Raw genomic sequence first — 12,470 nt, forward strand, 5'->3', positions numbered from 1 at the left:
GAGTGGTGGCTGAAGAGCTTGAGAGCTCTGAGCAGGGCCTGCCGCAGGGTTGGGTTGGGCCGCTTGCTGTGTTTGCTGAAATGTCTCATCTTCATTGTCGACAGCTCTCTTGGGCTGGCAGTGGCTTGTGGACATGTCGGGTCGGGGATTATATGGCTGTCCTTTGGCAGGTGCTCAGGGCCGCGTTGTCATGCTGGAAGGTGTCTGTTGGCTCAGAACCAGGCAACCACTTACTCTTTTAAATTTGTTTTGTCATTTCATCTTTGCCTTGGGGAACTTGGCCCATTTTTTCCAGGACGGGGGCAGAGAGGTGGCTTTCTGGTTCTGGCAGGGAAGAGCGAGGCTGGAATGGCTCCCTGCTGGCCCAGCCCATGTTGCTTTTGGGGCCCAGGTGGCAGGGGAATGCCCCAGACGCCACTGTTGGGAGGCGCAGAGGCCTGGGCGGCCTGGCATAGCCGTGTGCCGAGAGTCTGAGGCCGGAAGGGGTCCAGAGGTTTGGGTCGTCATTTCTGAGGGCCAGGTTGTCAGCTGGTGTGCTGCTGCACTGGCAGACTTTGTCTTGGAGACACGTGTGGTCGTCACAGCCTGGGGTAGGGTGCTGCTGACATCTAGTGAGTGGAGGCCAGAGATGTTGCCCAGCATCCTCCTGGGGGCAGGCACCTCACAGCGAGTTACCCAGTCCCCACGAGAGTCAACCGTGCTGCCATGGGGAACCTCCCCTGGAAGCTGAAGCCCCAGGGTTCCTCCTCTTCTTCTCATCTTAAAACAGGCTTGTTGGTCACTCAGCGTCTCCCCACGGGAGTTCCCGGCACTCCCCAACAAGGGGTGTTCTGTGGTCGGACGTTTGGATTCCTGTTCAACCAACGAATGCCTCTGGATTGTTCTGTGAGGACTTGAAGCAAAGTAGAGACATCAGAAGGTCCCTGATAAACTCCAGGTGTTTGATCCCTTTCGAAGTCTCATCTGGTATCATCACTGTGGCACGTGGGCCTGTGTGGGCTTCTCCCATGATATGTGGTTCATGGTGTAAACAGATGATGGTGACTTTGGCTCTACCCAAGCCATACTCAGCGTCTTTAAGGTGGGGGAGTTTGGTATCTGCATCATCAGAAGGTGGCTTCCTGCTCTTGGAAGGAGAAGCTGTTCTGCATCTTAAGACATCTGTTCATCTCTTGAGTTCATTTGGCAACTTGGTTTGAAGGAAATCATTCTTGAAACGCCGTTCAGAATCGCTTTCTCGTTTTGGACAATCTCATGGCAAAATGAGACATTTTTACTATCAATTCTTAACTCTTTTTACTTGAGGTGAAATTCATATAAGATGAAATTAACCATTTTAAAAAGAACACTTCAGTGGCATTTATTACATTCACAATGTTGTGCAGCCTCTCCCTCTGTGCAGTTCTAGAACATTCTCATCACCTGAGGAAACTCCATACCCAGTAAGCTTTATGACTTCCAGTCTGTCTTGCCCCTTGCTCTTGGCAACCAGCATGGCTCTGTCTCTGTGGATTCCGGGTGTTTCATATTAATGAAATCATGATTATGTAGCCTTTTGTATCTGGCTTCTTTCACTTGGCAGAATGTTTTTGAGTTTCAAGCAGGTTGTAGCATGATCAGTATTTCCTCCTTGGTTTTTTTTTTATTTTTATTTCATTATTATTATTATTATTTTGAGATGGAGTCTTGCTCTGTCGCCAGGTTGGAGTACAGCAGCATGCGTGATCTTGGCTCACTGCAAGCTCCGCCTCCTGGGTTCACGCCATTCTCCTGCCTCAGCCTCCCGATTAGCTGGGACTACAGGTGCCCGCCACCACGCCTGGCTAACTTTTTGTATTTTTTAGTAGAGACGGGGTTTCACCATATTAGCCAGGATGCTCTCAATTTCCTGATCGTGTGATCCGCCTGTCTTGGCCTCCCAAAGTGAGCAGTCCTTAACTCTTAAATGAAAGTTTCGTCTCCTGACAAGAATACACTTGCTCCACGTCTCAGCCCACAACTTCTTTAGGCTGGGGTTGGGCTGGCCAGGTTGGTGTGTGAACACACCTTCCTGGGGCACAATGGGGACTGTTAGGATTTCAGGCTTCCAGAAGGTTCCGTCAAGCAGAGACGTGATGAGCTGCATTGGAATAACATGGGACAACTTGATAGTATTAAACCCTGAATTAGATTCTAACTTCTGCCTTGGGATACGAGCTTTATTTTATACATGAAATCAGGAGAGAACATTTTTAATCAATGTTGTTATGTGATTTTGCCATAGATAATGTGGGAGTGACATTGAGGAGGTTTTAGGTATCTTTGTAGCTTCATTTCTTCTTGTTTCTTCTCCTCCCATTCATTTATTTATTTTTAATTGCAACAAACCTTATAAAATGAAGCATCTCAGCCATTTTTAAGTGTGCAGTTCAGTGGCGTTAAGTGCACAGCCGTCACCAGCATCCACCTCCAGAACTTCTCATCTTCTCAAACTAGACTCTGTCCCATTCACCACCACTTCCTCATGGTCCTCCCCTACTCCCTGGCACCCACCATTCTACTTTCTCTCGCTGTGGATTTGACTATTCTCAGGACCTGTCGTAAGCAGAAGCAGGCAGTATTTGTGCTTTTGTGACTGGCCTCTTTCGGTGTGATGTCTTAAGGGCTCATCCGTGTTGTAGCGTGTGTTAGGGTATCTGTCCTTTTTAAGGCCTTCTTATCTATTGTGCCACCTGAAGTTGGGTGTTTTCAATAATAATAATGTGTAATGTTTATCCTGACTCATCTAATGATGATGGTCTGGGGATGTGGTTCTCTTGTGCTCTCCTCCATATCTTGTGACAGAATATTTCTTGTCATTTCTAAGATTTTATCTTTGGGAGACGAGGAAGAATGTTAGATGAATAAGTGTGCCTTGGAAACAGAATAATGTGGTGAGATAAAATGGCATATATATTTGAAAGGCTGCATATTTGAAGCTCTAGAAGCTTTTGAGGACCATGATAATATGCCCTAATCTGCCCATTCCCATGATGGGCTTCTCAGTGCCTGCCTGTGCTTTTCCGTTTGATCTGTGCTTGGCGTGGGAGGAAGGGGTTTGCTGTTCTTAGCAGATCCTGGCAGCCTCCCCGACAGGTTAAGTGACTTGCCTGGGACCTGCGGCTTGGGTTCAGGATGGGGGTCTAGAGGTCTGGAGCAGGCATCGGGACCAGAGACTGGGCAGGGTTGGGGTGGGTGCTGGCCTCCTGGGGTGCTTGTCTGAGGCTAAGACTAGGTGGGACCAACAGGGGAGGACGTGTGAGGACCCACTGCAGCAGCCCGAGGGGACGGCAGTGGTGGGACTTCAGGGTGTAGGCTTGGATTCCAAAGAGAACCTCTTTCTCCTCTTTGGAAGAGAGGTACGGGTTTCCTTGGGGGGTCAGGAGGGCCTCTCCCTCCCCTTTGTCCAGCCAATGGCACAGATGGGGACAAAGAGTAATAGGAAGCTGGCTCTTCCCTCCCTACCCCAGACCCCGGGCAGACTACAAGGTCAACAAAGGACTTTGTTCCCAAGACATTGTGAGCAGCACCTGGGCTTTCTGACATTGCAGATTGTTGAAGACACTCGTGCTGCGATGAGACTCTGCTCTCCTGGGTCTGAGGGTTGCTCCTCCTCCCATGGCTGGACATCTGGCATGCACAGCGCCTCCAACCCTGAAAGTGCATGTCACCTCGTTCCTCTGAAGTGGACCTGCATTCGTGAAACACCGGTCCTAGATTGTTGCCTAGGAAGAAGAAAAGTCAGACACCCTCAGGTAGCAGGATCAACACATCGCACCTGTTGTCTGGCCTCAATCTGGCCTCCAAAACAAAACCCAGGGGAGAGAGGGAGATGCACACAGCCACTCCAAAGTTCGCTGGCTTCAAATGGGAGCCACTGGGAGCCACCAAGCAGGGCCGTGCTCCCTGTCTGCTGTGAAGGCCTTGGGAATGACAGGCACACACCCTGTGTCTCTTACTGACTGGACAGCAAACAGTGCCCTGGGAATGTGACCACAGCCAGCCACAAGGGATGTCTGTGGACCCCAAGGGCGTCGTGGGCTGCCCCAACCAGGTCTTTGAGGGGCATTGGTGATGGGAGAGCGGAGGAGCCCTCCAGGTTGTGGTGCATGGGGTGATGATGGAGACTCACAGTGGGCTGGTGGGCCCCTGGTTCCCACCTGGCACAGGCTGCATCTCCAGCTGCCTGTGTCTCCATCTCCAGCTGCCTGTGTCTCCATCTCATTGGTTTATCCCCAAGGCCCTGGGTGGGTCAGAAACTGGCCTTTCCTCCTCTGCATCCTCAACAGACCCTTCCATGCCAGGACCGGGGTCCTCTTGGACCATCCCCTCTGTCCATCCCATCCACCATCGGTGGGGACTTCGCCTCGGGTTAATCTGGGCCCTGCTGCTCAACCCGAGTGACCTTACCAGGCACATTCAGCTTCTTGCTTTGGTATCTTCACCTGTCAAGGGGCCAGCGGTGGTTCCTCATGGTGCGTGGGTCCTGTCCACACCTCTGCGGGTGTTTCTCCTTCAGCCGCCCCCACCGCCCTACAGCAAGATTCCATGAGGCCAGCAGCATCAGAGGTCCCCTTACCCCTTGCCTGCGTCCCAGTGCACCCACCCCCTGCCTCCGTGCCCATGTCTCCCAACTACTCTGCATTCCTGGGGTTGACTCGTGTCCCCCCAAAATTCACACCCACCTGGGATCTCAGAGTGAGATGTTATTTGGAAATAGGCTCTTTGTAGCTGTAATTGAGGTAAGTGTTGAGATGAGGCCATACCGGCTTCAGGTGTGGTGAACAGACGACAGAGGCATGATGACACAGAGAAGGGCATGGCCACTTGATGGCAGAGGCAGAGGCCAGAGGGGTGTGTCTAGGAACCATGCAACACCAAGGAGTGCTGGCCCCCTAGCCCTGGAAGAGGGGCCTGGAGCAGACCCTCCCCTGAGCCTCCAGGAGGAACCAGCTCTGCCAACACCTGATTTTCAGACCCGTGGCCTCCAGAATGGAGAGAGTGAATGTCTGTTGTAAGTCACACAGTGGCAGCCCTTTGCTCTGGCAGCCCCCGGAGCTGATGCCCTTCCTCTCCCCACCTTGCCAGCCTCGCTGCTTTTCCTGCATTTTGCTCCCGGGAGGTCTGTCCCCTCTGCTTTGTGTGGCAGACTACATTCTTCCTCGGAAATGCACTCCCCTGTCTCCTGGGGCCGTCCAGCGTCGGCTGCACTGCTCTTCACCCACAGCGGCTGATCACCTGCCTTCAAGTCTCGGAACTGCAGCGCTATCCACTGTCCCCTGCACCCTGAAGGCTGCCTGTTCCTTGAAGGCCATGATGTGACCTCTGCCCCCAGTGTCCCACAGCATGAGCCTGCCATGGGGAACATGATGCATGGATGACCATTATCCGACTGCAAAGACTTTCATGAAAGTCAGGGGGACTGGACGAGTCCCATCCTCCATGAAGACCAAGAAGGTTTCTCCCCATGACATGGTCCAGGTTTGTGTAGCACCTGCTAGGGAGGGCCCTGCAGTCTCATGCTCTGCCGTCTGCTCTGTCTCCTTCCCACGTCTCAGCCAGGAGAGATGGCGTTTCACCATGTTCGCCAGAATGGTCTCGATCTCCTGACCTTGTGATCTGCCTGCCTCGGCCTCCCAACGTGCTGGGATTACAGGCGTCAGCCACTGTGCCCGGCTAACATTTAAGTCTTTAATCCATCTTGAATTAATTTTTGTATAAGGTGTAAGGAAGGGATCCAGTTTCAGCTTTCTGCTTATGGTTAACCAGTTTTCCCAGCACCATTTATTAAATAGGGAATCCTTTCCCCATTTCTTGTTTTTGTCAGGTTTGTCAAAGATCCCATGGTTGTAGATGTGTGATGTTATTTCTGAGGCCACTGTTCTGTTCTATTGGTCTGTGTATCTGTTTTGTTACCAGCACTGTGGTGTTTTGGCTACTGTAGCCTTGTAGTATAGTTTGGAGTCAGGTACCGTGATGCCTCCAGCTTTGTTCTTTTGGCTTAGGATTGTCTTGGCAATGTGGGCTCTTTTCTGGTTCCATATGAACTTCAGTTTTTTCCAATTGTGTGAAGAAAGTCATTGGTAGCTTGATGGGGATGGCCTTGAATCTATAAATTACCTTGGGCAGTATGGCCATTTTCACAATATTGATCCTTCCTATCGATGAGCATGGAATGTTCTTCCATTTGTTTGTGTCCTCTTTCTTCGTTGAGCAGTGGTTTGTAGTTCTCGTTGAAGAGGTCCTTCACATCCCTTGTAAGTTGGATTCCTAGGTATTTTATTCTCTTTGAAGCAGTTGTGAATGGGAGTTCACTCATGATTTGGCTCTCCGTTACTTGTGTATAAGAATGCTTGTGATTTTTGCACATTGATTTTGTACCCTGAGACTCTGCTGAAGTTGCTTATCAGCTTAAGGAAATTTTTGCTGGCATGATGGGGTTTTCTAAATATACAATCATGTCATCAGCAAACAAGGACAATTTTGACTTCCTCTTTTCCTAGTTGAATACCCTTTCTTTCTTTCTTTTGCCTGATTGCCCTGGCCAGAACTTCCAACACACTATTGAATAGGAATGGTGAGAGAGGGCATCTGTCTTGTGCCAGTTTTCAAAGGGAATGCTTCCAGTTTTTGCCCATTCAGTATGATACTGGCTGTGGGTTTGTCATAAATAACTCTTTACTATTTTGAGATACGTTCCATCAATACCTAGTTTATTGAGAGTTTTTGGCATGAAGGGCTGTTGAATTTTGTTGAAGGCCTTTTCTGCATCTATTGAGATAATCATGTGGTTTTTGTCTTTGGTTCTGTTTATATGATGGATTACATTTATTGATTTGCGTATGTTGAACCAGCCTTGCATCCCAGGGATGAAGCCAACTTGATCTTGGTGGAAGAGCTTTTGGTGTGCTACTGGATTCGGTTTGCCAGTATTTTATTGAGGATTTTCGCATCGATGTTCATCAGGGATATTAGTCTAAAATTCTCTTTTTTTGTTGTTGTTTCTCTGCCAGGCTTTGGTATCAGGGTGATGCTGGCCTCATAAAACAAGTTAGGGAGGATTTCTTCTTCTTCTATTGATTGGAATGGTTTCAGATGGAATGGTGCCAGCTCCTGTTTGTACCTCTGGTAGAATTCAGTTGTGAATCCGTCTGGTCCTGTACTTTTTTTGGTTGGTAGGCTGTTAATTATTGCCTCAATTTCAGAACCTGTTATTGGTCTATTCAGAGATTCAACTTCTTCCTGGTTTAGTCTTGGGAGGGTGTATGTGTCCAGGAGTTTATCCATTTCTCTAGATTTTCTCGTTTATTTGCATAGAGGAGTTTATAGTATTCTCTGATGGTAGTTTGTATTTCTGTGGGAGCAGTGGTGATACTGCCTTTATCATTTTTTATTGTGTCTGTTGGATTCTTCTCTCCTTTCTTTTTTATTAGTCTTGCTAGCAGTCTATCAATTTTGCTGATCTTTTCAGAAAACCAGCTGCTGGGTTCATTAATTTTTTGAAGGATTTTTTGTGTATCTGTCTCCTTCAGTTCTGCTCTGATCTTAGTTATTTCTTGCCTTCTGCTAGCTTTTGAATTTGTTCTTGCTTCTCTGGTTCTTTAAATTGTGAAGTTAGGGAGTCGATTTTAGATCTTTCCTGTGCTCTCGTTGGCATTTAGTGCTATAAATTTCCCTCTACACACTGTTTTAAATGTGTCCCAGAGATTCTGGTACGTTGTGTCTTTGTTTCATTGGTTTCAAAGAACATCTTTATTTCTGCCTTCCTTTCATTATTTTCCCAGTAGTCATTCAGGAGCAGGTTGTTCAGTTTCCATGTAGTTGTGGGGTTTTGAGTGAGTTTCTTAATCCTGAGTTCTAATTTGATTGCACTGTGATCTGAGGGACAGTTTGTTGTGATTTCTGTTCTTTTGCTGAGGAGTGCTTTACTTCCAACTGTGTGGTCAATTTTGGAATAAGTGCGATACGTTGCTGGGAAGAACGTATATTCTGTTGATTTGGGGTGGAGAGTTTTGTAGATATCTATTAGGTCTGCTTGTTGCAGAGCTGAGTTCAATTCCTGGATATCCTTGTTAACCTTCTGTCTCATTGATCTAATATTGACAGTGGGGTGTTAAAGTCTCCCATTACTGTTGTGTAGGAGTCTTAAGTCTCTTATTTTTTTTTAAAGAGATGAGGTCTCACTTTGTCACCCAGGCTGGAGTGCAGTGGCATAAGCACAGCTCACTGCTGCCTCAAATTCCTGGGCTCAAGGGATCCTCTTGCCTCAGCCTGCTGAGTAGCTAGGACTATAGGTGTGCTCCACTGCACCTGGCTAGTTTTTTGTAGACATGGGGTCTCACCATCTTAAGTAGGCTGGTCTCAATCTATTGGGTCAAGTGATCCTCGCACATTGGCCTCTGGAAGTGTTGGGATTACAGGTGTGAGCCATCTCACCCAGCTTTATGTAATTTCTTAGTCACTATTCTGAACCCTTGCCAGATTGGGCTATGGATGAACATTGGAATAGTTTTGAACCTTATCGGGGACCTTTCTAAGCAGTAAACATTTCCTAGTTGGGATTTTGTTTCACATACAAATTACCAGCAAGCCTCCTTTCTTCATCTTTAATAAAGCATGCATATTTACTCAAGCATCAAGCCACAGCTTACTTTGCCATTTCTCATAAGCCAAATTTTTATTTTAGCATTTTTAATAGTGATGCCCTGTTAGGTTATTATGAAGGAAAGACTATTTTTCCAGTAAGCCATATTTTTCATCCCACAAGACTGACTTTTCCAAAAAATCAGTTTACTTACAAAAAATATATAGTTTTTAATCTATTATAAAAGGAAATAGACTTCACAATTATTAAAGACAACAGAGTATTTAGAAAAGTTCACATTGATCAGTATTAAAATATACCTCACTGAAATATACTTATAAAAACATTGCTTTTGTCATGTGAAAGTCTGGTGTTTAGTTCTCCAGATTTTTTTATTAGGGCTTTTTTCCTGAGCTTCATTAAACCAATTGACCTTGAGATCCTTATCACGGTCAAATAGTATTCTCTCTTGAGGCTTATTTTTGTCTTCAGCAGCGCTTTACTCCTTATGTTTTTATGATGTATGTCCATGAGCGATTCTGATATTTTTGATTCATTGTATGAAAATACCTGCTCAGCCAGCCATTATCTTCCTGATAATGTATGTTCTTCATCTTTCTTACTGGATGACTTCCTTGCTTCTTGTGTCCTTAGCTTTCCTTTCCCTATCAGCTGGAGTATGTGTCCAGATTGATCTATCTCCAGACGTGTCATCAGCTCTTCTCTTAAAAGTCCTTGGCCCAAGACCGAAGTCTTTGATTTCTGAAGGAAACTCAGTCATCCATGACTCTTACAGTGGGTTTAGATGAATCATCATCTCCTTTGGGCAGGTTTTCTTTCATTCTCTGGGCGCTTTGTTCAAACTCTTGTCATTACATTATAGTTAACTGGTCCTTTTGCAGGCATTGGTCTGGTTCCTGGATCAACTCTGCCCTTACCACTTCTCTGTGTAGATTTAATGAAACCAGATGGCAATGCAGGACCTATTAATAGGCCTTGGAGGAGAATCAACCTGCCTTTTTAATCCAGGAGGAAGGGCTGGTCCCAAAAAGCCATCATCATCATCATCCTATTTCGTCTGTTTTCTTGCAGTTGGACCCATGTCATCGTCTCCAGATTCTTGATTTCCTTCTTCATACAAAGAACTACTGTCTTCATCGCTGTCTGATGAATCTGAACTACTGCTTTTATAATTAGGGGGCAGAGCTGGTCCTGCAGCAGGGCTCGGGTTCTGCTCTTCTTGAAGCCGGGTGGCAGGGCTGGCCTGATCAGGTCCCTTGTCATCTGTGGTGGCGGACACTGATCACAGATACGAGTCTTTCCACATATGTCAAACCTATCCAAAAGGGATCCCGTGAACCACAGCCGTTAATTTATTTTAACTGAATTATATTAATATATGTCAGGCTGCTAGGGCTGCCATTTACAAATACCACAGATTGGGTGGCTTAAACAACAAACATTTGTTTTCTTACACTTCTTCAGGCTGGAAGTCCAAAATTAGGGAGGCAATGTGGCCAGGTTCCCGTTGGCTTCGTTTTCCTGGCTGGTAGTGCCTTCTTGCTGTGTCCTGATGTAGGGGAGAGGAGAGAGCTCTCTGCTGTCTTCCTGTGAGGATGTGAATCCCCTTGTGAGGTTACCCCACCCTTGTAACCTCATCATAACCCTCATCAACTCCCAGAGGCCTCATCTCACAAACCCATCACCTTGGGTTAGGACTTCAACACATGCATGTTGAGGAAACTCAGTTCAGTTCCCAGCAAAACATTAGTATCTTATATGTTGGGCAGTGAAGCTTAATGTTTTACATTTATAAGTGGTTGGTCTGTGAGTTGACTGTATTGGTTTTGATTGTCTGGTGCTGTGTAACAAAGCGGTCCCAAACCCAGTGGCCTCCAACTCTGGTTGTACTATCTACTCACAGCCTGGCCAGGCTAAGTGCAGGGCTGGTCTCTGCTCCGTGGTGTCCAGGCCCTCCCTCAGGCTTCTGTTAGCCCGGGCCCTGGATAGAGTGCCGCCTTCTCCCTTACGTGCCCTCTCTAGTGTGGGGCCAGGGCACCAGGAAGAATGTGGCAGAACCTTCCAGCCCTCTTGGGGCCTGGGTCAGTAACTCGAGGATGTGTCTCCCACTCCATCCTGTGGGACCCAGCAAGCTCAGGTCCACCCTGCTCCAGGGCAGGGGAGTGGAGGTGCCTTTTGGAGTGGGAGCGCCTCAGAGAGTCAGGGAGGGAAGGAACACACTCTCTGAGGCCATCTTTCACGATGTCTTTTTCTTTGGACCTTTTTGCCTTATTTGTGTATTTCCCCCCACTCCTTCTCCTTACGGCCACCGACCCTCTGTTCTGTCAGCTGCAGATGCCCTCTGGGCTGCCCCTTCCCCCTCTGAGGTGCTCTGTGGGAGTTGCCGACAGAACTGTGTAACCTCGAAAGCCTCTGGGTTTATGCCAGAGCCACAGGCACCCTCCCCACACCGAGAATGTACAATTATTTATTTGGTGTTCTGAATCTTAACTTGCCACACTGTCCTGAGGGCCACCCAGCAGAGCAACAGCACCCACTGCATGACTCGGGGGTCCCCAGCCGTGCTTGCGTTCCTGTGTGTGAAATTTGGCTTCTCTGTGTCTCTGTTTTCCTCACCTGTGAACTGGGGGTGATGCTGGTTCTGTTAGAATCCCTTGGGATCTTGAGTCCACTGCATCTGGACGCATCTGTGGATTCTGGAGTGGTTGCGTTTCCTTGTCTTTTAGACAAATGACGTGACTCCAAGTCCCTCCCAGATGTGACTGGTGGCTCCTGGTGCTGGGAAGGTGCAGCGCTGGGTGCGGAGCTGCCTGCTGCTTTTGTTCCCCATTTCATCCTGGGCTCTCCATATGCTGCTGTGCTTTGTCGGGCACATTGCTGGGCTCGGGGTGATTAGGTGGCCTCTGGGCTTCATCACCCTCCAAAGGCCCGAACACTTTCTCATAGTCCCTAGACGAGAGGGAGGAGGATCTGGCCCTCTCTGGCTCCCTGCCCGGCTCCTATCGTCCTGACTAGGGCAGTTACTGAGGCCCTGGACTCTGAGGGGTGACAGGGGCCCCACGCTCCATGGAAACCAGGGTGGGAGTTGTCATGGCCATAGGCAGAGGGCTTCACAGGGTGGGGGGGATCTTGTGGAACACAGAGTTCGAGGCAAGCCTGGAGCACATAGACTTTGCAGGCTATTCTGCAAGCCCTACCATACATCTCAGCCCGGACCTGGAGGTGGCAGGTGAAGGCCCCTGGGCAGCTGCTCTGTCCCTGGGAGCCACTGGTACCCATGGCCTGCCCCTTGCACATCTCATCTGATTCTGGGCCAGGAACCCATGATGCCCTTGCCTTTGCAACCAAGGTGCCCCACGGTCTTAGCCTCAGACTCCTAAGTACCTCGCCTGATGATTTGTTTACTGCTGGTTGAGAAGCCGCTGCATGTATTTGTAAAACGGTGCTTCCCAGTGCCTCCTGTGTGCTGGGCATGTGGAGTTGCACAGGGTGCAGCCGAGCTAAGTGGGGCCCTACCTGAACCGGATGCTGCCGACCACCATCTCCACACAGTGCGTGCTGAGCTCCACAACAACATGTGCCTGTGCGAGCCCTGCGAGAACTACATGAAGGGCGTCTGCCTGCTGCGCTTTGACAGCTCTGTGCCCTTCCTCAGCTCCACCACTGTGCTCTTCTGGCCCATCTACCTCATCCATGGCCTGCGCTGCTGGCGCCCACCTGGCTTCACCAGCGACTACTGCGAGATGGAGATCGACCTCTGCTACTCCAACCTATGCAGCGCCAAAGGTCGCTACCACAGCCGCAAGGGCAGCTACATCTGTGAGTGCTTCGAGGACTTCACAGTAGG

At 48.6% G+C, this 12,470-nt stretch overlaps 1 protein-coding gene and 1 pseudogene across 9 annotated transcripts in view; one reads left to right on the plus strand and one right to left on the minus strand.

Moving 5' to 3' along the window:
- The window catches only part of LOC140709118 (cadherin EGF LAG seven-pass G-type receptor 2-like), a 53,949-nt gene that overhangs the window by 33,012 nt on the left and 8,467 nt on the right, over positions 1–12,470 (plus strand). For 4 of the 9 annotated variants that reach the window (XR_012089509.1, XR_012089511.1, XR_012089510.1 and 1 more), the window contains one exon: positions 12,279–12,442. Coding sequence is in view for 4 of the 9 variants with exons in the window: in XM_073006895.1 (XP_072862996.1) it covers positions 12,016–12,465 (450 nt within the window). In the remaining 5 variants the exon portion in view is untranslated. Of the gene's footprint in view, positions 1–5; positions 12,466–12,470 lie in introns of those variants that run through there. The other 5 variants (XM_073006895.1, XM_073006896.1, XM_073006901.1 and 2 more) reach the window with 4 other exon arrangements.
- On the minus strand, positions 8,924–9,594 carry LOC103247534 (GPALPP motifs-containing protein 1 pseudogene; annotated as a pseudogene).

The sequence above is a fragment of the Chlorocebus sabaeus genome, chromosome 19 (assembly GCF_047675955.1).
Source record: "Chlorocebus sabaeus isolate Y175 chromosome 19, mChlSab1.0.hap1, whole genome shotgun sequence".
NCBI lineage: Eukaryota > Metazoa > Chordata > Mammalia > Primates > Cercopithecidae > Chlorocebus > Chlorocebus sabaeus.